Here is a 27,545-nt window from a genome sequence, read left to right on the forward strand (position 1 = left end):
CCATGATGTCCAGTTTCTCCTCTTTTAAATAGTCTTCTAGTTCCAACACTGCTGCCATTAGTCCATTTATGTTTGTGTATGCTACTTTTAGTCTTCCCCTTCTGCATTTACTTCTCTCCTGTACCACTTTCTCAACCTCATGTCCATAACCCTCCAAAAGAACTGTTTTTTCTCCACCTCTGTTAGTTTTTTTTTTTTTTCATTTGCTTCTTTTCTTAGGTCATTTATAATATCTCTATTCTCTGGTTCTATCTTTTTTTATCCACACTTGTTTATATTCTTCCACCTTGGCCAGTTTCCAGGATTTACTCACTGTTTGTTCAGCTGCCACTTGTGACCTAAACCTTATTTTCATAGGACACTATCCACCCTCAACATATCTACCCAATCTTTTAATTTCTTCAATCTCTCCAATTAGCTCTTTTTTCTTCTTGTAATGTCCCCACTAATTTTTCCACACATATCTTTTCCTTCTTTTCTCTTTCAGTCCACTGAGGTGTATACTCTTCCTTCAGGCCAAATACCACAACAGTTTTTTTTCTTATCCACAGTGTCTCTCACCAAGTTTTCTTTCTGTTTTATAACTTGAACAACTTTTTCTGTTAGCTTTGTGTCATTTGCCTTTGTTTGTTCCTCCAGAATTTTCCTAAAATCGATCTTTTCCTCCTCTTGTTCTTTCTTCCAATTTTCCTGTTTTACGTTTAATTCTTCCACTTTGCCTTCATATTCCACTGCTTTCTTTTCATATAACGTTAGTTTTTTATGTAGATCGTCGTATGCACCTTTCCACACCTCCTTCTCGGTGATCGAAGTTTCCACCATCTTCTCCATCTTGTCCAATCTATCCTTCATTTCCTTCATTTCAGTTTCTAGTGTGATAATTCTCCTTCTCATCATCTCCAACCCTTCGGTCCTCTTCCCCAAATCCCGAGAAGTCTCTCTGTCTCGCCTTTGGGATGGTCCCCGTTGGTGTAAACAACAAAGTGGGGACTGAAGTAGCCCCCTCTTCACCGCTCATTATAACAATTTAACTGCTTTCTACAAAACACTTTTGGAGATGGGACAGCAACAAGTAGAACCAGTGTGAGCTCTCATCTCTGTATTTCCACTAGGGCAGGTCTCAGTGACGTAGATGGCTGGATTTTCAGGAGCGCCTGTTTGGGTTGACTTCTCTGTCTGCCATGACAGTGTGTGTGTGTGTGTGTGTGTGTGTGTGTGTGTGTGTGTGTGTGTGTGTGTGTATTTACCTAGTTGTGGTTTATGGGAGGGGAGTAATCTCATAGTATTCCATCTCTATATCCAGTTTGGTCTTAAAAGCATGGACAGTTACAGCACTGACAATATCTTCATTGAGTTAATTCCATTTGTTCACACTTCTGTGAGGAAAAACTATACTTTTTGATGTCTCTTCTACGGTTAACTTTCTTCAACTTCTTACTATGTCCCCTTGTACTCTGTGTCTAAATTTATAAAACATTCTTTGTCCACATTTTCCATATCATTTATCATTCTATAGATGTTTATTAAATTGCCTCTCTCCTATTTTCAAGAGTAGGAATTTCCAACATTCTTAATCTCTCTTCATAGGTTGACTTATTCAACTCCGGAACCATCTTAGTGACTGCTCTTTGTACTCTTTATAATTTTATATTCCTCTTTATATGAGAAGACCACACCACTGCCACATATTCCAATCTTGGTCTTATCATGGAAATCAACAACAGACAGAATGAACAACAGACAGAAATGTAAACTGCAAAAGTTTCAGAAGATGGAAGGCTGAGGTACTGTTTATCATGTATAACATGAGAACAGACTGAGTTGAACTAAGGTTTGGAAAGTTTAAGGCAAGAGAAAGAGTGAGGAATGTATGACTCCATTCCAGACACTATCACCTTTGTTATGAGCTCAACATACAGAGACAGGTCTCTGACACAGAAGCAATAGTCATTTCATGAAAAATCAGAATAATACCTCCTCAGATCCCTCCAATCAACAGACAAAGTGTCAAAGGCACCTCCACTTTGGAGTATCTTGAAGCAGAATTGGAGCAAAAGGACATGATACAAAAATGAAGTTGTGTTTGAAAGAGCCCAACAGATAAGACATAGAGACAGAATAACCAGATAGATTAAATATTAGGAAAAGGTCAAGAATGTGTGGCATATTTCCAAAACAGTCAGGGATGTGGCTACATTGCTGGACCAACTGCTCTAGGTTGTGGAGGATAGCAAAGTTAAAGGCTAGTTCACCAGGTTGGTTGGGGAAGGGAGAAGAAAGCCAAAGCTGGTGGTGAACATCCAAGTTACCAAGAATGGAGATCTCCATAAAAGGGAAGTAAAAAATGTGCTCCACTTTGAAAGCAGAGATGAAATTATTTGAGTGACTCAGAAGTCTAAGCCAGAACATAGAAAATATGGAAGACTCAAGAGAATGGGTATGTAGGCATTGTGCAACACTGTTAAGCATTAATCTCAAGGAGAGGAAGGCATCATAAGCACTAGAAAAATGAGCTGCTTGGAGAGTAATATGAGGCACTGCTCTCCCTAACACACTAGATTCAATCTTGTAAAATAAGAAATAAGCAAATAAACACAAACAGATAAAGTAAATAGTGTGAATACATGTACCAATAACACTTACCAGCTTTGTGGGCCAACTGAGGATACATTGAGCCTTGACAGGTGTGCCTTAAGCTTCTTCTTGAGAGACTCAGTTATCTTCTCAAACAACTGATATTTCTGCAATGATGGACAAAATAATAGTTAAACAAATTATGTAATCAATAATACACTGAGAAAGCACAAAGTGAACATTTTTATTATGGCCACAAGTACCATTCCCTGCGACCTAAATGATGGAAGGCTCTCAAACACCCTGTATTTTTGAAACAGTATGTAATGTTAATCATTATCAGCAGCAGCAGAAACAGCAGAAAAAAAACAACTGCTCATTAATTAATTGTATAATTATAGAAAATTTGAATAAATTTACACAGCTTGCCCACATAAGAATATTAGCAAATTTGTTGTTCATGGATTTGCATTCATATTCATGGATTTTACCCATGTGGTACAAAAGCAACCATTACAACATTTTTTGCAGCATTAATCCAAATATTTGTGGCTACATCAGGAACATACTCTGTGTAGTTGTACCGTACAGTACTTAACACTGCATCAAGTTCTATATGGATTCCACTGTCTTATCAGTAATTAGTCCAATATTACAGAGAGAGAGAGAGAGAGAGAGAGAGAGAGAGAGAGAGAGAGAGAGAGAGAGAGAGAGAGAGAGAGAGAGAGAGAGAGAGAGAGAGAGAGAGAGAGAGAGAGTGTTGCTACTAATGGTGTTAATTATTTAATGAGAAACTGCTGCTGAGAAATTGGTGTCTTTTAATACTAATGAACAATGATCACACTTATTTGAAGGTGAGTATTATGCATTTAAACATTAGGTATTATATTGAGTTTGCTGCTCTATATAATAAATGTGTTATTTAATGTAAATGACATAAAATTTAACATAGATGTTATATCGTATACTGTTGGATGGTATGCCTACAAAACATATTTTACCATATTTTTTTTATATTCTCCCATTTTGTAATAACTTCTGACATGAAATTTCTTCCAGACCTTCAACATGCTGTGCAAATTTGTTAAGTCAGGTTTGCCAGACATACAGAATAGGGCTTCAATAAGCCTTCTATAACCAAATCAAGACACAGTGCAGCATTAAAACAGCCTGAAAACTTTTTGACTTTACAGGTATGAAAATTATTTACTCCCTCCATTTATAATTGCCTCAGACATGAGTGATCTACGTTTTACATTTTATAATTTCCTCAGAGCTGAATGACCTCCTAAGTTACAGTGCTTGGCCTGAACCCAAAATTTCATATTTCACTCCATATCTTTATTTCATTTGAAAACTTGACAAACATTAGTCTAATTCTTAATTTTCACTGCAGGATGCCTTCAACTGATCTCACAAGTACTTTAACAAGAGAATATTTGTCCTGGTGGAGCAAAGGGCTTATAAAGTCTTCACGGAGGCTTGGGAAGCAAAATTATTAATATGCTATTTACATAGCAAAAAATATTTTATGGGATTGCCTGCAAAGGTATTCAGGCACCTGGCATGTGTGTATACTGTTATATGAAATTCTTGGTGCCTGGGAGAGGGAGACAGTTGAAATGATAGAATACCACGAATACCACTATAATTTTATGTCATGTCATTGAGAGCTCACCCTGTCAGTAGTGATGAAATTACTTATTGTTGTGTGTAAGAAGAGACAGCCTCTCAGATCTCTCATGAACTTTTCTGGTGATTATAAAAAAGTGTTGTGGGTGACTGTTTCCCTCCCCTATACTTATTGCTAAAAAATTATGGAATTAACTATTCATGAGGGGAATGAATGATGACTGAAAAGGAATTCTCCAAGAAAATGGCTAGATGAATGGCAATTGTTTTTTGGCAATCTTGTACTGTATCACTTACATATCAAGACTTACTGTTAAAAATGGACAATACAGTGTCATAACACTCATTGTCCCTTGGAATGACATTGTGCTTGTCACTCCCACCCCTTATGACTGATAAGCTACATCAACATGGATGTCTCTCTATTTAATCCTTTCAAGACCCATATGCAAGTTCTCCCATTGGATAATTCTCTCATTTCACTTATCACATGCTGCCCAAGTTTGCCTTAAAAGCTTGCACATTTTTCAAGATTGTCTCAGCCAATGGTATCTGATCTATTAATATAAACATCTTTCCTGATGAGGCCACCACTAACACCAGAGGCAATTGAAGAGAATGATGTTTTGCTATCACCAGCTCTCAAAGTTCCTCATCTCTAGTGAACATCTTGCTGTGGAGACAGATCCTCCTTAGGGTGACTATTTAAACTCTAATGCCCAAAGCCTTTGGCCACTTTCACTTCCAGAGATATCACCTTAGAGTCCATTCATCCCTATCATGAACATCTAGTACATCAACTGGGGAAGGAGAGAAAAAGGTTAGAGCCGGCAACCTTATAGAAAATGATGCCACATCCACTCTTAGGGCCAAGGTGGACTGAAAGAAGGTAAAGTAGAGATCAGAGGCTAGTGGCTACGCACAGTGAAGATGAACCCGTAATGGCACAATATTCTGATGAGGTGCTGGAAGAAAAGGACTTTGGTGCTCCTTATCCCTTCCAAAAGGAGCCAGTAGACAGGAACTTTTTACTAGTAAAACTTGAGCTTGAAGAGGGGTGTAAAGCAGACTCATTATGTTGAAAAAATCTTCAGTATTAAGGATTTATAACATAATGAACCTATCTTTCCTGCAGATGAGTGTCCAGTTTAGCTTCAATGATGCATTGTTTAACATGATATGAAAATTCAGAGAAATAACAAGAGAAGATGAAAGGAGGTTTTCATCCCTGTGAAGGCAAAATCTTAGATCAGTCACTATTTAATTATTGCTGCCAGGTTACATAATTCAATGTGATTATATTTTTTTCATATTTTTAGTCATTTCTATAGTATATGTGCCTCATAAATTCAGAAGACAGTGCCTTTTGTTTTTTCCATTTTGTGAACTTAGGAGAATGTGTCTTTTTATTTCATTCAATCTCATAGAAGTAAAATTACAACTAGAACTTGAATCTTTTCTTCTATATTTGTCTTGATGAGAAATATTTTCCTCCCACTGTTTCTCATTTTAGTTCTTTCTCTGAGTTTCAAGGAACTTTTTCCACTATTATTGTACTTCATTCATATATCATTCTACTTGATAAGGCAATAGAGAGGAAGGGTAAACAGTGGTTACCAAAGGAATGAAGAGGATAGAGCTCTCCAAGGTGCCTCATCTCACCAAGGGATGCTACATACAGATGTACGATTCCTTCAGTGTATTGGATTTAGTTCTAATAAATAAATACAAAACAATCAGGGTGTGTAGAAGATGAATGACAGATAGTAATAATCATTGTGAAATTAGGTTCATATTCAAATGGGAGGAAGCTTCCAGAAGTATCAGCTAAAATAGGATAAGTGGTTGCAAGAGGGTGAATTTTGAAGGATTAAGAAAGAGCATTCAAGGTTTTAACTTGAACCAAAGAGATCCAGAAAAGTAAGATGTCTGAGAGTGTGATAAAGAATTATTTTCCAGTTGTGGAGATAAGTCAAAGTTTGAGGATACAGAAGGTAAGCTAGGTCATAGGGTGAATGAAATAGGATTGGGATATGGGAGGGGAGTGGATTAAGGATTATGAAGAGGAATCAGAGGGTGAGGTTAGGAGAGATTAATGCTGAAATGCTATGAATTACATGCTGGGCAAATATAAAATACTTCATGTAAAGCAATGTTATAGAAGAAAAATTACCATAAATAGTTAAAAGATCATATAGCTTTCAGAAGCATGTATAAGAGATTAAAAGCATGATAAGAGGATTTAAGGGCTCAATATAATGCATCAATTAGAATATTTAAGAAGTTAACAAAAACAGCTAAAAACAACTTTTATTTCTTGGGATGAGAATTTTTTAATTCATATTTTTAAATTTCACTTAAGAAAACATGCAAGTGTAACAGGTTTTTACATAAAGATGGAGGTTTATATTCACTCTCCCTGAAAATCTCTCATGGCCAGTCACCTACAGGTTGTTTTGAATAGCGCACTGCAGGCCACTTCCTTCAGACTAGGCAAAGAACTTGCAAAAATGTGAATATTGTTCAGTAATGATACCAACACCAAGCCAAGGAGGATGTTACTCAGATCTAGAAAGAGCAAATATGGAATAAAAGGATCCTGAAAGGTTTAAGCAGTGTGTAAACCTGTGGTAGCTAATCAGCAACGACCAAGCAAAGCACGAAGGGATATCAACACCATCCTCCTGCCTAACACCATCACATTTATTCTCTCACTCTGACCAGCAACCCAAAAGGATGCTGACCTAGACTACCCACCACAAACCTCACCAGGTGGCCAGAAAGCAGGCACAGTGACTAGTGGCCAAGGAGGGTAACTACACTTCTCTGAGAAACAACCAGCAAAGCTGATGCCGTGAAACTCCTGTAGGTGCTTCAAGGAGAGGAAAGGAGTGGAGGAGGTGAGACCATGTGGAGGTAGCAGGATGAGGTTGGTCCAGGTCACACCAGGGATTGGGAGGTGATGCCATGCAGACACCATGAGACCATGAAGGACCACTAGGTCCACCCTGTGGACCTCTAACATCATTACCTCTACTCTTGTTGCGTCTTCACTGCTTAGTTGAGTCCACGTGGTCCTGTGGCCAGCCACCTTACTCACCTGGGGCTGTATTCACGAAGCAGTCCTAGTGAGTCTTAGCTATGAAATGTGTCATAGCTATGACATAATGGCACATTCTTGCCATAAACTGCACATGTCTGTCATAATCTGGATGCTAAGACTGGATCCACCCTGTCCTAGCAGCTTATGACAGACATTCTCTACAGCCAAGATGGCTGCCCCACATCTCCAGCTCAGGAATTATTTATTCAGATAGGACATATTTAATGAATTCAGTGACGTGAAACTCATCAGAAGATATTGTTTAGACTGTGCAGGTATTCTTTTTTGATACCAATCTAGTGAGGGAAGCTTAACAGAGTGACATAGAAAGGAGAAATCCAAAATTAAAGTGATCATAACGCTGAGATAACTTGCTGCTGGGAAAAGCTGCTGAGAAGATGCAGTTGTACAGGAGTGATGGCATTGGGGATCGTTGAGAGAGCCTTCCTTGTCACCAAACCACTTGAATACTGTGTATGTTTGAATTGAGGTGTTCCTATGGGATCACATTTACTGTATTCAAAGGTTGAATTTATATCTTACCCAGTGTGTCTCTTATGCCAATAAATAAAAAAGAAAGAAATATTCATAGAAGCTATAAATTAGTAGTAAATACCAGTTTTTGCTTCGTCTTTAGTATTTTAAATCAAGCAAGTGCTAAATATAGCAGACGGTTATGACAGACGGTTTCACTCATGTCATAACTTATGATATATGACTTATGACAGATGCTTTAAGTTATGATACTTATCTGCCATAGCCATGACATATGTCATAACTTTATGAAGAATACAGCCCCTGGACCCTGACCTGCCTTCAGCCACTATGCAGACATCCACCTGCCACAATACAGACAGACAAGCACTCTGGGATCCATAGTTTTTTCAGTTAAGTAACTAGTCTAGTTAGGTGGTGTTGCCCCAAAGGAGGATTTGTTTAGGTAGGAATCCTCCTTGGCCTGTTGCTGTTTTTTTTTTTTTTTTTTTTTTTGCTGTGATTTTGAGAGTGTCAAGTAAAGTATTTATTTTCTTAATTTTCTTTTTCACGTAAGCCAGTCATTTTTTTATTTATTTTCATTTATTTTAAATATGTGACTAGGGAAATGGCACACAAGTAATTCCTGAAAATGAGTCAATTTACAAGGAAGCGGATGATGATAAATTGAAAGATTTTTTCATAGCCAAAGAGGCAGTGAAACGGGAAATAGATGAACTGAAATGTTTAAATTGCCAGGGCTAGATAAAATATATCCCAGAGAATAAAAGAAATGCAAGTAAAACCATCACATTCAGGAAAGGTACTGGTAATGTTGAGGCAAGTGAATGCACAAGTTCTCATCTTTAAGAAAGGAGAGAAAATATTTTAATCAAATATTGTCCAATCAGCTTGATTTCATATGTAGGTAAATTAATGAGATCTGTAATTATATAAAATATTAGGAAACATTTAGATAGACAAAGTTTGAAAAAAAATTCCCAGCATTTCATGAAATGGAAGCTATGCTTCAAGAACTTAGTGAAGCTTTATGGGAAAGGTTTGAGGGACCAGATAATGGTGATAATTATGTTATTATTTCTTGAATTTCAATATGTTTGATTATAATATGTCCCATCAAAGGCCTTTTGAACAAGGTTCAATGGTCTCTCTCTCTCTCTCTCTCTCTCTCTCTCTCTCTCTCTCTCTCTCTCTCTCTCTCTCTCTCTCTCTCTCTCTCTCTCTCTCTCTCTCGTGTACAAACTTTTATCATAAGCTTGACTCAGTCCTGTAAAAACACAAATAAGTCAACATACTGTTGTGAGCAGCAAGATAACACATTATAAAATGAAGAAAGTAGTAAGAATGAATGAGAAAAGAATAATAAGAGAGAGAGAGAGAGAGAGAGAGAGAGAGAGAGAGAGAGAGAGAGAGAGAGAGAGAGAGAGAGAGAGAGAGAGAGAGAGATGAAAAGAGACAGGCTGGGGATGAGACTTAGACACATCCTGAACATGTAGTATCCAGCCTGAAGCTCCTAAGATAATATCCATGCAATCACTCATATTTCCCAAGTGAATTTCCTTACTTCCCCTTATGAGTCTCACCTAGTATTTAGTAGAAGAGTTGCTCTTGACAATGAAGTAATCAGTATTCATCTAGCCCCACTAGTTTGATCATTAGAATTTTCAGAAGTAAAGCATTTTATTCGTATAAGACAGCGCGGGAAGCTGAGTGGTGGGCAGATGTACTTGTGTATGTATATCACCACCCCATTCCTCCTTCCTTGTTCCCCACCTCCCTTTATAGCAGAGTGGAAGAGAGCATGGCGCACTTTCCCACAGTTAGTCACTACCCAGCACTTAGACAGAGCAGACATATTGAGACGAGCACTAATATCTGATGGAGACTGAGGCAGGATAAGAGTTAGTCAGGTCAGTTGCCTTTAAGGGGATAAGTGAGTCATTACTGGCCATATGCCCCAGCCTACTTATATAGAGTAGGGTCTCCATGGTAGTCTGCCAGCGAGGGTAGTTGCGTATAACACACTCCAGAACAAGGGAAGTGACTTCTCAGCTGTGTGTGTGTGTGTGTGTGTGTGTGTGTGTGTGTGTGTGTGTGTGTGTGTGTGTGTGTGTGTGTGTGTGCAGGCCAAGCTTTTATACAGTGAGCAGAAAATGACCTTCCTGTGTACTCGTATACGTGTGGACTCATTTGTAGTTGTTTCCCATGTCTCTTGTTAGTGAGCTTGTTTAATGTTAAATGGTACTGTGTCAGGCTCCTGGCAGGTTCTTGACTTGCAGAAGGCTTAAGTAATTAGCTGTGTAATGAACTTTACTCCCTCCTCAGTCCTGAGGAGGCCTGCCGTCCAGGAGGCAGTAAACGACACTACGTGGCTTGAGTCTACAACATGCTGTTGGACAGAGGGTGGATTTGTTATTGAAGGTGGTTGTCCAATGGGATGTTATACCTCAAACATACATGGGTTATTGCTTGTTATAATTGTCTCTTCCTAGACATGGTTGTCGATCCTTTCACAGCTGTGGGAATTAATTGTTATTAGAGTACTTCCCTTGTCTGTAGGTGGGTAAAACAGGGTGGTGACCTCAATTAGTGTGACCTGGTGTTACGACTTGTGAAAAGGGTACAGGAGTCAAAAGTGACTCTGTACACCTGTATTTAAACCCTGCACCGAGTCCATGTAAGAGGTGGTTCATGGAAGCTAGTCCAGGTGCAGCAGCTTCGTGAAGGGGGTGGGAACTGTGGTCGTAACAATACACACAAATAAATAAACATATAAATCAGTGTTCTTTGAACTTCTTTTCATTATGACCCAGTTTGATTTTATATACTTCTTTCATGACCCAATACATCTATTCTATTCTATTTATACCTCTGATATAGAAAATTATTCACACACACACACACACACACACACACCAGGCAGTTATTCAGACACAGGTGCTAGAGCTCCTGAAGATGCACATGCTACTGGCTCCTGACAAAACAATGAGGCCTAGTAATGTATATAAAAGGGTGATGGGGGGGGGCTAGAGAGTGTCCTGTCTCCAAATTTAATGCATAAAGGAGTATTTTGAAGCTGAAAAAAAATGGAAGGAAAGGAAGATCTAGGTGGTGCCACTGGTCGCGATGTATTTGTAAACAAATCGAGTGAGGAGGTGAGACAGAAGGTGCATTGTATTGAAACCTCTGTGGGTTTGAGACAATTGGTGGAGGCAAGTGGAGAAAGAGATTTTTCGGGATTCAGAGAAGAGAAAAGAAATATGAGGAAGACATTCAGCATAGAGAGAGAAATGAGGTGCATGAGGAAACTGATCTCTGGCATTCTGAAAAAGCAGGACATGCTTATTATGGAAAATAAAAAAAAACTGAGAAAGAAGTATAGTGAATGTGAGAGTGTTCTAAAGATAAACAATGAGATGAAAGAGGTAATGGAGGAGCTAAAGAAAGAAAATGGGATACTTAAGGCCAAATGTAATGCATATGAAGTAACTCTGAAGGGGCTACAAGAAAAAGTACAGTAAAATCCTTCTCATCCAGCATTCAAGTATCCGGCAGCTTCAAGTATCCGGCACATTTTTCCCCGAGCCTTAAAATCAATAAAAAATCAATGTGTACTCATAAAATCGATTAAAATTCCCACGCGAGGCATACTTTGTCCCATCGCCACCAGAGCGCACTGCTTTGCACCACCCGCAGCCCACTGCACTGTGTTTACTCAGTGACTCAGTCCCGCGTGTGCACTGTTTATCGCCTGATGCCTTCATCATCCCTAAAGTTGTAGAAAAGAGGAAGCGTGTTGTGCTTACACTTAAGCAGCTGATCTGATCAGCTGCTGATTAAGATCAGCTGATCTTTGTTATGGTAAGATGCGTGAGTGTAGGGTGGTGATTGTGGACATAATTTCACTTCTATTCAAGTATCCGGCATGTCGGCGGTCCCATTGATGCCGGATAAGAGGGATTTTACTGTATAGGATAGTGCAGGAAAGGTGGAAGGAGATATAATACGGAACAAGACCAATGAAAATAAAATTAGTATCACAAACAGCAGCAGAACATGTGTTGCAAAGAGAGGGAAAATGGGCAAAAGTAGAAGGAATGAGGGGAATATGGATAAAAAGAGACATGAACAAAGAAGAGAGAAGTAAACTGAAAGAGTTGAGAGTAGAGGCCCAGTCAAAAAATGAGAAGAGAACACAGGAACAAGCAAGAAGATTCATATGGAAAGTTGTGGACATGAAAGTGAGGAAATGGTGGCACAAAGATGCCACGGAAGATCACCAAGCGGAAGCTTAAAAATTATGTATACAAATATAGATGGTTTGGTGTCAAGCCTACTGGAACTTAAAGACTACCTAAAGAACAATAAACCAGATGTTATGTTTAATGGAAACCAAACTAAAAGAGGAATTAAAGATGAGATTTGCAAAGGAATGTTATAACACATGTAGGAGAGACAAAAAGAAAGGGAGGAAAAGGAGTGATGATATTGGTAAAAGAGGATATTGTTATTGAGGAAGTGGAATATGGTGATGGAATGGCAGAAACTTTGAGTGTTGTAATCAAGATCAAAGGAAATAAAAAAAAAGACATGGGAGACCAATGGATATAAAACTACACAACTAGAAACAAGAAATAGCACAGAGGAAATGATAAGGAAAAGTAACAGTTCTCTTAGTAGGCAAATTCAACACTAAAGGAATTAACTGGGAGGAGATGGAAGTGAAAGAAAATGTTGGATCATGGAACAAAGAACTTATACATACCATGATGGTGAATACAATGAGACAATGGGTGAACGAGCCTACAAGATGCAGAAAAGAAGAACCATCACAGTTGGACTTAGTGTTTATGAAAACCCCAGAAAGTAAACCAAGTATACATTGTCTGAGTCCACTGGGAAGAAGTGATGATGTGACAACAGAAATAGTGCTACAGGAGGAAACAGTGTTGCACATGAATGAACAATTTAGAAATGGAAGACAGAACTATGCTAAGGCAAACTCTGCAGAGCTTAATAGATTTTATGGAAAAATTAACTAGAAAAAAGCTATCTGAAGGAAAAGTAGTGCAAGAAAAATATGAGATATTTTTGAACAAGTATAGAGAGGGGGTGCAACAGTTTGTGCCAAGTTATAAAGTGAAAATTAGGAGACATGAATGGTATTAATGCCAGGTGTGTAAAAGCATAAAAGAAAAAGGACTGGGCATGGAGGGAAATGATGAGAAAACTGAACACAAATACTAGGGAAGAATACAGAAAGGCAAGCAATTAATATGGTATAATAAGAGAAGAAGAAATTTTGAAAGTGACATAGTAAGAAAATGCAAGGGAGAGGCCAAACTCTTCTATAGATATATAAATGGAAAAATGAAACATAAGTATGACATAAACAAGTTAAAAAGAGAAGGAAAAATTTATGAAACAACTGAGAAGAGTGAACTAATGAGAGTTTTCAAACTGTGTTTACAAAGGAAACCGAAAGTGGTATCACAGAATGAGGGAATAGAGGAGATACAAGAGACAAGAAATCAAGAAACTGCTGGAAGAGCTGGAGGTTAGAAAAGCTACGGGACCAGATCAGATAAATGGGTGGATATTAAAAGGACGCAGAGAACAAATGAATGAACCTATATAGGATATAATTAACAGCTCATTGAAAGGAAAAGTACCAAGGGAATGGAAAAGAGCTAACATAGTTCCAATATACAAAGGTGGAAATAAAATGGAACCATTAAATTACCAACCAGTGTCACTAACAAGCATTGTAAGCATGATTTGTGAAATAGTAATTAAAGATATGTAGGTGCAATATTTAGAAGATGAAAAGACAGTTATGGAAAAGAAATTTGGATTCAGGAAAGAGAGATCCTGTGTCACAAATCTACTGAGCTTTTATACGAGAGTAACAGATGGAGTGCAAAAGAGGGATGGATGGGTCGATGTGGTATACCTGGATCTCAAAAAAAAAAAGCATTCAACAAAGTTCACCACAAAAGTCTTGAAAAACTTTAGCTCTGAAGGAGGACTTGAAGAGATGGGATTACCAACACTACAAGAGAGGAGAAAGAGCAGACCCAATAACAATGTACAAAATAGTAAACAATATTGAAAGAATAGACAGAAATGACTTGGTACCACAGATGGAGGAGGGAGAAAGACAGATGAGGGGGCATGGGAAGAAAATAAAGAAGAGTGGATGTTTAAGCGACATCAAAAAATACAGCTTCCTGTATCAAACTACTGAATGATTTGATGGAAGAGGTGGTTGTGGAAAACAGTGTACACATGTTTAAAGAGAAACTGGATAAATATGGTTATGATGACAGGAGAAAATGAGCTTTGGCTAATGCCCTGTACAATACAACTGGATAAACATACACACACACACACACACACACACACACATATACATATACACACACACACACACAAAGAAGTAAATTAGGAAACATTTGAAGCTCTGACCCTTTTATGGGACTGGCATTTCAGTGGGCATATTTTTTTTATTGGATTTTTGTTGCCCTTGGCCAGTGTCCTTCCTAAAAAAAAAAAAAAAAAAAAAACTATGTGGGGGAAAGATTTCTGAAGATGAGTATGGAAAACATAATGATACAATGGGTGACTGAAAATACAAGATATAGGGGAGATGATGAACCAGCAAGACTAGACTTAATACTAACAAAGGGTATGGACCTAACTAAGGAATTAAGATATTTGTACCACATGGGAAAAAGTGACCACATAATAATAGAAATAGAGACCAATAACGATGTCAGTGATGAGGATGAATCATACTAAGAAAATAGAAGAAACTATGGAAAAGCAAACATAATTGACCTTAAATGACCTTAAGAAATTTTATGAAGAAATGGATCGGGAAAAGATGAAAAGAGCAAACGATGTGCAATGTAAATATAAAATTTTTATGGAAATATATGAGACAGGAGTGAATAAATGTACCATTATACAAACCTGAAGAAAAAAGGAAAACAGGTGTAGTTCAGTGCAAGATGCACAAGTGCAAAGAAAAAAAGAGATGAAGCATGGATATGAATGAAAAGAAATTGAAACACCAAAAATAAAGAAGACTTTTAAGATAGCAAGAAATGAATATGTAAAAATAAGGGGGGAAAAAGTGAAAGGATGTGAAAAGGATACAGCTGAAAAGTGCAAGGACAAACAAAAACCGTTCTACAGATTCATAGATGGAAAAATTAAACTAAAGAAAAATGAGAAAGGCTGAAGGATGGAAATGAAACATGAAAACCCAAAAGACATGAGTGAATTACTAAACAAAACGTTTCAACAAGTTTTCACATAAGAATCAGAATTTAAATAACCACAGCATGAGAAAACAAAAAAAGCAAATGAGGGAAATTATAGTAATTAAAGTTTATAAAATGATGGAGGAACTGGGAGAGAGAGAAAAGCAACAGAACCAGATGGAGTATCAGGTTTCATTTTAAAAGAATGCAGGAAACAATTAATTAAACCAATATATGACATAATAAAGTGCTCAATATCAACTGGAAGAGTGCCTAAGGAATGAAAGAGAGCAGACATATTGCCAATTTATAAAAATGGAAAGAAATAACCACTAAACTACGGACCAGTATCAATGACCAGATCTTTGAAAAGTGATAATGAAGCAGTGGACAAAATTTCTAGAAAAACATGATATAATAACAGAAAAATTGCATGGTTTTAGACAAAAGTGATCAAGTGTAACCAATTTGATTTGAGAGTGACTGATATAACACAGGGGAGAGATGGATTGGTAGACTGTATTTGGATAAAAAAAAAAATAAATAAATAAATAAATAAATTACACAAGTTATTATGGAAGCTAAAAAATATAGGATTAAGTGGAGAGAAAAAAAAAAAAAAAACTGGAAGGAAAGTTACTTAAAGGGAAGAGAAATGAGGAAGGTAGTAAAAGAAGTTAAACTGATATGGAGAAATGTAGATAGTGGAGTACCACAAGGATCAGTGCTGGTACTAATACTTTTCCTGATCTACATAAATTATATGCCTGAAAGAGTAAAGAGTTACATGAGCTGTTTGCAGACAAAGCCAAATTCCTAGGACATATAAGAAACAATGAATACTGAAATTCTACAAGAGGATTTGAATAAAATCTGGGACTGGAGTAAGAAATTAGAGATAGAATTTAATGTGATAAAATGTCATGTAATGGAAACAGGAAAATGTGAAAAGGGACCAAAATGGATATATAAAATGGGAAATGAAATAATATAATAAAAGTACAAGAAGAGAAAGATCTGGGAGTGATAATACAGGATACTCAACATTCAGGAAAGCATGTAGAAAAGATATTCAGAGATACATATAAACTGATTGAAGTACTGGAATAGCATTCCACTACATGGATAAAGATATGATGAGAAAGATAATCTCACTGTGATTAGACCAAAGATGAAATATACTGAATCAGTGTGGTCTCCACACAAGAAGAAACATATAAAAAAAAAAAAAAAAAAACTGAAATTTCTACTTTTTCCTTCATTTGTTTCTTTAAACAGTCATTTTCCACCTTTATCTTTCATTTCCATCAATCTAGCCATAATAATCACCAACTCCTCACCTATCTCCTTCTGGTGTGCCTCCAATGTCTTTATTCTCTCCACTAACTTGTCCATTTCTTCCATATATAAAATTTTTCTACACTGAAATCTATAATTTAGTTGTCTTTCCTTACCAGTAAAACCTTCATAAGACCCCCATTCTTTTGGGGTGCTGCCCTCTGCCATTTTGTCCAAAGTGTAAACAAACTAACCAAACTTTCCTAGAGATGGGGTAACTATACTCACATACTGTTCCTCCCCTCCCTATTTACCACCTAGGTATTCCTGGGTCTTTATATCATAACTTGTTTCACCGTGAGTAATTTGTTATTCCTTCCTTCTATATGTAGAGCACTAGGAAACACATCCTGTCAGCTCCACTGCTGCCACTGTGTGTGTGTGTGTGTGTGTGTGTGTTATTCACTTATGATCATCTGCTTGTCTCATAACTCAACAAGCTGTTCCACCACAGAAAAAAAACTCAGAGCTCATAGTGACCAATTTTTACATAGGACAGACACCATTCACACACAACACACCAGGATGGCAAGATCACAACCCCACAGCTTACATCTTGTATCTACTTGCTGCTAGGTGAAGTAGGGCAACACATTACAAAGTTTATCTATCTGTCTCTCCACTCCTGGGACTCAAACCCAGGCCTTCTCAGTAGTGAGCTAAGTGTGGTAACCACTACATGTGTGTGCATTTATCTAGTTGTGATATACAGGAGAGGAGCTAAGCTCCTGTCTCTATAACTATTCTTATCCAAGTTTTCCTTAAAATCATAAATATTCCTTGCACAGACAACATCCACCTCTAGCTTATTCCATGCTTCTACATATTTACCTAGTTGTAATTTATTGGAGGGGAGCTATGCTCAGGGTGTCTTGTCTTTATATCTCATGGTGTCTAACACTGCCTTATTGTCTCTGTATATACTACTTTCTCATCTAGTCCATTCCATATATTTACTACTCTATGGGGAAAGCTGTTCATTTTCATATTCCTTCTATATGAGTAAGTAATCTCTCCATGTCCTCTTGTATCTCTCAAGTCCCACTTTATTAGCAGTTCTCTATTGAGCATCTTCATATTCTTCATGATTCTATGAATTGTTACCAAGTCTTCTCCTTCCCTTCTTTGTTCCAACATTGTTGATTCCAGTTTTTATAGCCTCTCTCATACAACAATTCTGACAAGCTTGGAGCCAATTTTGTCACTGCTCTTTGAATCCTTTCAAGTTTCCTGATGTTCTTTTTTGCACTTGGTGATCACACTACTGCTGCATATTCCAATCTTGGCCTTATCAGAGTGATGGTCAGTTTCTTCATCCATGTGGGTAAATGCCACTCTTATATTTTCCATAAGTTGTAAGCCTCTCCAATGATTTTATTTATTTGTTTCTTGGGTGACATGTTGTCTGACATGAATAGTTCCAGATCTCTTTCCAATGTTGATATCTTCATGATCTCTCCTCCAAATTTATATTGTCTTGAAATCCTTTACTTGTTCTTTCCAAATTTCATTACACTGCATTTCTTGATGTTAAATTCCATTTCCCATTTGCAGCATCATTCCCAAACTTTATCAAGACCTTGTTGCAACATTTCACAATAGTCCTTGTTACTCACTCTTCTCAATAATTTAGCATCATCAGCAGACTCATATAACTATTAATGCCTTCATCTATGTCATTAATTTATAGTGCAAACATAACTGGGTCTAATACTGATCTCTGTGGGACCCCACTGATAACTTACTTCCACTCATTTTCCAGTCTTCCAAAAAGTCACTCATCCAATCCAGCAGCTTTCTTTGCATTCCTCCTATGATCTCTAGTTTCTTTAGCAGTCTTTTGTATGGCACCTTATCACACCTTCTTTAAATTAAGGAATACAGTCTGCCCATCTATCTCTTTATTGAATTATATCTATTATTCTAGAGTAGAAACATATCGGATTTGTGGTACATTATTTACCTTTTCTAAATCCTGATTGCCTTGTGGTCAGTGTGCCGTTTGCTTCCAGGTGTTTACTCCATCTGTCCTTAATAACTTTTTCACAAATCTTGGCTACCACACTTGTTAGGGATACTGGCCTGTAATTACTCAGGTCTTCTTTGTCACCTCTGTTATATATTGGCATAATATTTGCTTTATTTCCAGTCTCTTGGGACTTTTCCTTCCTTTACTGAACTCTCTATAATGCTATGTATTTCATCCGCCACCTCCTCACTACCTTCTTTTAATATCCAGTTTGTGATTCCATGAGGTCCATGTGGTTTCCTCACATCCAACTCTCTCATTAAATTTTTAATTTCATGGACTGTGATCTCTATATCCCCTCATAGGAACTGATCTTTCTTGCTCCTGTCCTTCCTCACCCCAGTCACTCTCCCTTGCTTGCTTGGAAATGCTCATTCATAATCTCAGCCATTTCTAAATCACCCTCATACTCCAATATATCGCTGCATAACTTCCTTATTTCTTGTTTATTTTTCAGTTTGCTATTCACATATCTATAAAAGAGTTTTGGTTGATTCTTACATTTGTCAATTTTGTTCTCATAATTCTTTTCCTCTTCCCTATGTATTTCCACATATTTATTTCTTGTACTTGTATATTCCAGTCACCTCTCCGGATCTCTCCTTTTCCTCCATCTCTTCTATACTCTGTCTCTTTCTTTCTTTGCCTCTCCACAGCTCCTGTTGAACCACTTTGATTTTAGTCACCTGTTTTAATTTTGGTACATGTTTTTCTACTCCGTTTATAGATTTCTAATAGGAATTTCCACTTTTTTATTTTTTTATTTAAACATAGGTACATTATCACCCGAAGGCACACTGTTGTATGCAACCTATTTTAGGGGTGTGACACAACACACAAATATAAATATAAAGATATATACATATATATACATTCTTTATGCTAATATTGTTAGCAGGGGGGTTGGGAATGAGCCCCTCCAGTGGTGTGCTGCTAACTTCACATCCTGGGTATCCATCCCCCTGATATGAGGGACGAAGGACACGAAGACATTCCACAGCCTGGAGACTCGTCCCCAAGAGGTGCGCTGATGTTGGCTGGAGCAGGAACGCGGCACTTCCACTGAGTCACCACTGGATAACACCGTCCTCATGTCCTGCGAGGTGACTCTGGGGGGCAGCCGTAGTCCCACCAGATGTGGCACACCCTGCACCTGTGCCTTGTGGAACACCACAAGAGCCGCCACGTCCCTGCGGTGTTCTAGCGTGTCAATGGGAGCCTCAGGATGGGCTGGGGCACCTGTTGCTTCCACCAGTCGCAGCGCCTGTCGCTGGATGCTGTCGAGCTTGCTGATGTGTGTGGCAGCACAGGACATCCAGGAGAGGGTGGCATACTCTAAATAAGGCCGTATCTGGGCCTTGTAGAGCAAGAGCCTCCCTCTCCTGTCAAGCAAGCTGGCCACCCTCCTCAAGGAGGAGACTCTGTGTGAGGCCTTAAGGGCAATGTGTTTGATGTGGCGGTCAAACCGCAGCCCTCGATCCAACTCCACCCCCAGAATCTTGACGGACTCCTGGAGTTCGAGAGGAAGGCCACCAAAGCGTAGCTTTTGAAAAAAAGTTGCTCCATTTTGTCTCCTTGAAATATTCTTCAAAGTTCTTCAAAGTCTGTTTTACTATAAACTAATCTCACTTCCCTGTGCTCTTCTTTCCTTACAAATGATATGTCTTCTTTTAGTCAATACCTGTGTTGCAAACCTTATTCTTATGGGTCTCATTTTTTCTTCTTCATATTTCACAATTCTATGGAACTCTTCCACTTGCTTTACTACCTGGCTGTCTTCATCCATCACTTTCTTCACTAACTTATTCAACAGGTTCTTTTCCTTTTCCTCTTTTTGAATTCTGTTTATTATTTTCTCTTCCTTTAATCCTTTAAACCAAATACAATTATTTGTTTTTATTTTCCTACAGTGTCTCTCTCTAACTTTTTTTCTTCTTTAATAACATTTGCCACTTTGAGGATTTGTTTCTCATTTTCTTATTGTTTTATTATTTTCTTGTGATTCTTCTTCAAATTTACATTCATTTAACCACTTATTTTTTAATTACTCCCAGTGAGGTCTAAAGCACTGTTCAGGGGGTGCTGTGGACTTATCATTAAACCCAGCTCTGACCTCATTAAACATTTCCCTTTGCATCTCACAACACAAGGGGGCAGTCACAGCCTGTCCTCTAAAGACAACTCTCTTCCTCCACACAAAACTACAAACACCTAATAACACACACACCCTTCACTCAAAAATTTTAAAATCATAATGGCGACTCCTACACCAGCCTCGGAGTCCCCATCTGGGGAGGGGACCATAAATGTCCCCAGGTCAGACTACCTTTCTGTCGATGACCCTAAGTGTCTTGACACCCGCCTCAACCTTTTCTTCATTAACTTCTGTAACATTCGCGGTCTAAGATCTAATTTTCAATCTGTAGAACACCACCTCTCCTCTTCTAAACCTCATCTTTTCCTCACTGAAATTCAGGTGTCTGAGGCAACTGACAGTAGCCCCTTTTCTGTTCCCTCCTACTTTCTCTACCCTCACTTTCGATCCAAAGCTGGATGCTGCGTTTATGTGCGCAGTGACTTAACCTGCTCTCGTGCCCACGCTCTTGAATCTTCCGAGTTTTCCACCATCTGGCTACGACTACAGAGTCACTCTCAAACTAAATTTATCTGTGCTGTATACCTCTCACCTAACTCCTCTGACTATAAGAAATTCTTTGACTACTTAACTTCCAAAGTGGAGTACATTCTGACTCTTCCCTTTTGCAGAGATCTCCATTCTTGGAGACTTCAATGTTCACCACCAGCTTTGGCTTTCCTCTCCCTTCACTGACCATCCTGGTGAACTAGCCTTCAACTTTGCTATCCTCCATGACCTAGAGCAATTGGTGCAACACCCTACTTATATTCCTGACTGTCTTGGAGATACGCCCAACATTCTTGACCTTTTCCTGACCTCCAATCCTTCTGCTTATGCTGTCACTCTTTCTTCTCCGTTGGGCTCCTCTGATCACAATCTCATATCTGTATCTTGTCCTAACACTCCAATCCCTCCTCAGGATCCTCTTAAGCGAAGGTGCCTCTGGCGTTTTGCCTCTGCTAGTTGGGGGGATCTGAGGAGGTATTTTGCTGATTTTCCTTGGAATGACTACTGCTTCTGTGTCAGAGACCCATCTTTATGTGCTGAGCACATAACAGAGGTGATAGTGTCTGGCATGGAGGTGTACATTCTTCACTCTTTTTCTCGACCTAAACCTTCCAAACCTTGGTTTAACACAGCTTGTTCTCGTGCTATACATGATAGAGAGGTGGCCCACAAAAGGTACTTAAGCCTTCCATCACCAGAATCTCATGCACTTTATATTTCTGCCCAGAACCATGCCAAGTCTGTTCTCCAACTACCCAAAAACTCCTTCACAAACAGAAAGTGTCAAAACCTTTTAAGATCTAACTCCCCTTGTGACTTCTGGCATCTAGCCAAAAATATCTCCAATAACTTTGTTTCTTCTTCTTTCCCTCCTGTTTCAACCAGATGGCACCACTGCTATCACATCTATTTCTAAAGCTGAACTCTTCACTCAAACCTTTGCTAAAAACTCTACCTTGGATGATTCTGGGCTTGTTCCTCCCTCTCCTCCACCCTCTGACTACTTCATGCCACCTATTAAAATTCTTCGCAATGATGTTTTCCATGCCCTCGCTGGCCTAAACCCTCGGAAGGCTTATGGACCTGATGGGGTCCCTCCTATTGTTCTCCGAAACTGTGCCTCCATGCTTGAACCTTGCCTAGTCAAACTCTTTCAGCTCCGTCTGTCAACATCTACCTTTCCTTCTTGCGGGAAGTTTGCCTACATTCAACCTGTTCCTAAAAAGGGTGACTGTTCTAATCCCTCAAAATACCGTCCTATTGCTTTAATTTTCTGCCTATCTAAAGTTTTTGAATCTATCATCAACAGAAAGATTCTTAAACATTTACCACTTCACAACCTTCTATCTGATCGCCAGTATGGGTTCCGTCAAGGCCGCTCTACTGGTGATCTTCTGGCTTTCCTTACGGAGTCTTGATCATCCTCTTTTAGAGATTTTGGTGAAACTTTTACTGTTGCCTTGGACATATCAAAAGCTTTCAATAGAGTCTGAAACAAAGCTTTGATTTCCAAACTACCCTCCTACGGCTTCTCTCCTTCTCTCTGTAACTTCATCTCAAGTTTCCTTTCTGACCGTTCTATTGCTGCTGTGGTAGATGGTCACTGTTCTTCTCCTAAATCTATTAACAGTGGTGTTACTCAGGGTTCTGCCCTGTTACCCACTCTCTTCTTATTATTCATTAATGATCTAAACCAAACTTCTTATCCTATCCACTCCTATGCTGATGATACCACCCTGCACTTTTCCACGTCTTTTCATAGACGTCCAACCCTTCAGGAGGTAAACATTTCACGCAGGGAAGCCACAGAATGCTTGACTTCTGATCTTTCTAAAATTTCTGATTGGGGCAGAGCAAACTTGGTATTGTTCAATGCCTCAAAAACTCAATTCCTCCATCTATCAACTTGACACAACCTTCCAGACAACTATCCCATCTTCTTCAATGACACTCAACTGTCCCCCTCTTCTACACTGAACATCCTTGGTCTGTCCTTTACTTATAATCTGAACTGGAAACTTCACATCTCATCTCTAGGTAAAACAGCTTCTATGAAGTTAGGCATTCTGAGACATCTCCACCAGTTTTTCTCATCCCCCCAGCTGCTAACTCTGTACAAGGGCCTTATCCGTCCATGTATGGAGTATGCTTCACATGTCTGGGGGTTCCACTCATACTGCTCTTCTAGACAGGGTGGAATCAAAAGCTTTTCATCTCATCAACTGCTCTCCTCTAACAGACTGTCTTCAGCCTCTCTCTCACTGCTGCAATGTTGCATCTCTAGCTGTCTTTTACCACTATTTTCATGCTAACTGCTCTTCTGATCTTGCTAACTGCATGCCTCCCCTCCTCCCACGGCCTCGCTGCACAAGACTTTCTTCTTTCTCTCACCCCTATTCTGTCCACCTCTCTAATGCAAGAGTTAAATAGTACTCTCAATCATTCATTCCTTTCTCTGGTAAACTCTGGAACTCCCTGCCTGCTTCTGTATTTCCACCTTCCTATGACTTGAATTCCTTCAAGAGGGAGGTTTCAAGACACTTGTTCATCAATTTTTGACCACTGCTTTGACCCTTTTATGGGACTGGCATTCAGTGGGCATTTTTTTATTGGATTTTTATTGCCCAAGTGTCCTTTCTACTTAAAAAAAAAAAAAAAAAATCCTTGTCTTCATTTACTCACTTTCTTCCTGAAGAATTTCTACTTTTTCCTTTATTTGTTTCTTTAAACAGTCATTTTCCACCTTTAACTTCTCATTTTTATCTTCCATCTCCATCAACTTTGCTGTAATAGTCACCAACTCCTCACCTGTCTCCTGGTGTGCCTCCAATGTCTTTATTTTCTCCAATAACTTGTCCATCATTTCTTCCATATACAAAATTTTTCTACACTGCAGTCTATAATTTAGTTTTCTTTCTTCACCAGTAAAACCTTCAAAGGATCCCCGTTCTTTTGGGGTGCCACCCTCCCCCATTTTTGTTCAATGTAAACAAACCAACGAAACTTTCCTAGAGACGGGATAACTATACTCGTGTACTGTTTCTCCTCTCCCTATTTCCCACCTAGGTATTTCTGCGTCTTCATAACATATCTTGTTCCACCGTGAGCAATTTGTGTTTTTCTTTCCCTCTATATGCAGAGCATTAGGAAACATGTCCTGTCAGCTCCGCTGCTGCCGCCGTGTGTGTGTGTGTGTGTGTGTGTGTGTGTGTTTATCTATTTTTAACAAGGAAAAGAGGTATGCTTGTACTGTCTTATCTCCGTATATACTATTGTTTAGCTTACTTTGAATTTACGAATAGTTCTCGTGTGGACCACATCTGCATTCCAGTCCAGACTTATATTGGTCTATGTGGAAATCTTTATTTCTTGATATCCTTTCTATATTATTTCTTTCTATTATTTCTTATTTATTTATGAGACCTGTCGTATCTTTTGTGCCCCATTCAAATAGGTAATCTTTATTCAATTTCTCCATTTTATTCATAGCTTTAAATACTGCAACTAAGTCACTCCTTTCCCACCTCTCCTTTCAAGTAGGTATTAGTTCAGAGTTATTAACCTTTCTTTTGGGACAAATTCCTTTCTCTATATGACAAATCCTACAGGTTTAAAGCCATTTTTGTTGCTACTCTCTATATTCTTTGTAACTTCCTTATGTACTTCTTTCATTGGGTTAACATACAAATGTTGCATGTTCCAATCTTGAACAGCTTATTGACACTATCAATTTTTGTTATCACCTCTTCATTTAAATAGTGAATGCTCTTCTTATTCTTCTCATTAAATTATGTACCTCCCCTGTAACTTTGTTTAGATGATTCTCAGGTGACAAGATGTTTGTAAATGTAAATCCAAAAATCTTTTCTCCCATGATTTTATCTTGTCATATTTCATTTTTATAGTTACTCATGTCTCTTTTTACCAAATTGTAACACTTTGCATTTCTGTATGCCCAAAAAAATCTTCCATGGACCAGTTCTTTTGCAATTAATATCCCCCATCACAATTATGTTGAGGCCTGCTCCATATAAATCCTTCTTCAACAATTCACTGCAATCATCTTCACTCCTTGTCTTTGTCTTAGCTGGTACATAAAACAACCACAAAATCTGTTCTCCCTCCTCCTTTTCTCCTTATTTCAACTTCTAGGATTTCTGCCATATCTTTTCCTATTTCCATATTCTTCACTTCTTGCTCTTACTTATGAGCAACATCACTGTCCTTTTCTTTAATATTCTGCTTCTTTTCCATTCATTATATTTCCCATCACTAATTTAGTGAATTTCCAGTGAGTTATCTGTCTTCATTTCTAGTAATCCCACAATATCTAGCTTCTCTTTAAGCAGTAATTCCGTTCAAAGGGATTACTAGTGATGTTAGTAAATTTTTAGATGACAGAGAGATAAGGAAATTAATCAGGTAAGATTTTGACACAGTCACCCAGCAAACAGATAGAATGAACAAAAGGAGACATTCTTAGATGTTAAATGTGATTTAATATTAGCAAATGTAGATTATCTAACATAGGTAGAAGTTCACACAATAGCTACACATTAAAGAATGTGGCTCTGGTAAGATCTGAGAACAAAAAAGATCTAGAGTTAGTTATCTCTGATCTCTGTCATTAAAAAAAAACAATGAATAAAGGCCAACAATAAAGCAAATCAGGTATCCTGATTCTTCTGGAGTGTTAAAAGTAGAAAGTAATATTATTAGTTATATTTGGTAGTGGTCAGACCTCATCTAGATTATACTGTGCATTCTTGGTCTTCATATTACAGGAAGGATATAGACCTGTTAAAATCAGTACAAACGAGAATGAATAAAAATATAACAAGGATAAAATATATTCCTTATGAAAGGAAATTAAGCTTTTAAATTTACATTCCCTAGAGAGGTGTAGATTATGAGGGGATCTGATAAGAAGTCTTTCAATGGTAAAGGGGATGTAACAAGGATGACATAAGCAATATCCTCAGGGTCAGTAATCAAGATAGGACAAGAAATTAAATTAGATTTTAAATAGAAATAGGAAGGAAATGGTTCTCAAATAAAGTGGTAGATGAATGGAATAGACTCAGTAATCAAGTTATTAGTTCCAAATCATTAGGAAGCTTTAAAACATGATTCAATAAATTCATGGATGGGGATGATAGGTAGAAACAGGTTGATGTGTTTCATGCAAGAACTGCCAGGTGCAGGCCTGGTGGTTTCTTGCAGTTTCCCTTATTTTCTTATGTTCTCAAATAACAAAATTATAGCCATTTGTATGCAGACAATGTGTTTTTTTCTAATCTAAAATTCACAGATTATGAGTATAACCAAATACTGATGTGATATGAAATATCATGTACATACTTAGTGCATATACTGTGCATATACTTAATTTTTATAATTAATATAATATTCTATCACAAATCCATCAACATTAAAGAAAAAAGAAGAGAGAGAAAAAAAAAACTAAAAGAAAGGAAAAACAATTCTTCCTTACACTACCATAACAAAGAAAAAAAAAAGGATTATATGTACCTGCTGGGGTGGGAGAACATCTGAGACAGCTTCATGCAGCTTGGTCAGTGCCTTGAGGATGCCACTAAATGAGGGTGAAGGGACAGGGGAACGTGCCTCCCATGTGGACAGCTGCCGCTCCAATGTGTCACTCATCACACCTACAATCTTTTCTTCAATGGCCTCACAATGCAGTTTGTAGTCTCTTGTTACCTATGGTGAAAGAGGGATGAAGAGAAAAAATGTTAGTGTTTACTCGGTTACATGGAGGAAAGGAGCTATACTCATGTTATCCTATGTGGAAAATATGCAGGAAATGCCAGATAGTGAAAAAAATTTTTTAGACCAGAAGAGAATGAGAAGCTGATAGGTATTTCCATAACTAAGGAGATAGTGGAGCAAGAGATATATAGACTGAAAAGTCAGTCTCCAGGACCAGGGAAAATATATCCCAGAGCACTATAAGAATGCAAAAATTTTATTAGTGAACCACTAGTTACTATCTTCAGGAAATTGCTAGATTCTGGAGGCATACTGATAATGTGGAGGCAAGCAAATTGTAATGCCCATCTTTAAGAAAGGAGATATAACTTTAACTTGTAAGCTTAACTTCATTTGTAGATAAAATAATGGAGTCATTAATCGCAAGGAACATTAGGGATGATTTAGGTATGCATAATGTGATACATCAGTCACATCATGGCTTCAAAAAAAAAAAAAAAAAAAAAAAAAAAAAAAAAAAAAAAAAAAAAAAAGGAAATCTGGCCTTACAAACTTGTTGAGTTTTATAGTAAAGTTTACGAGGTGGTATATAATGGGGATAGTTATGACATCCTATACCTGTAAGGCATTTGGCAAAGTACACCATCAAAGGCTCTTGAGAAAGGTTAGGGCACATGGGATAGATGGGAAAGTGTTAGACTAGATAAGGTCATGGTTAGGCAACAGGCA

The 27,545-nt window shown here is 38.0% G+C and overlaps 1 protein-coding gene across 4 annotated transcripts in view; it reads right to left on the reverse strand.

Annotated features, from left to right (window-relative positions):
* LOC135093042 (vacuolar protein sorting-associated protein 54-like) overlaps positions 1-27,545 on the reverse strand; it is a 351,426-nt gene that overhangs the window by 134,444 nt on the left and 189,437 nt on the right. For all 4 annotated transcript variants that reach the window (XR_010263179.1, XM_063991923.1, XM_063991915.1 and 1 more), the window contains exons 19-20: positions 26,616-26,807; positions 2,644-2,741 (exon numbers count right to left, since the gene is read on the reverse strand). Coding sequence is in view for 3 of the 4 variants with exons in the window: in XM_063991923.1 (XP_063847993.1) it covers positions 2,644-2,741; positions 26,616-26,807 (290 nt within the window). In the remaining variant the exon portion in view is untranslated. The remainder of the gene's footprint in view (positions 1-2,643; positions 2,742-26,615; positions 26,808-27,545) is intronic.

The sequence above is a fragment of the Scylla paramamosain genome, chromosome 3 (genome assembly GCF_035594125.1).
Source record: "Scylla paramamosain isolate STU-SP2022 chromosome 3, ASM3559412v1, whole genome shotgun sequence".
Classification (NCBI taxonomy): Eukaryota; Metazoa; Arthropoda; class Malacostraca; order Decapoda; family Portunidae; genus Scylla; species Scylla paramamosain.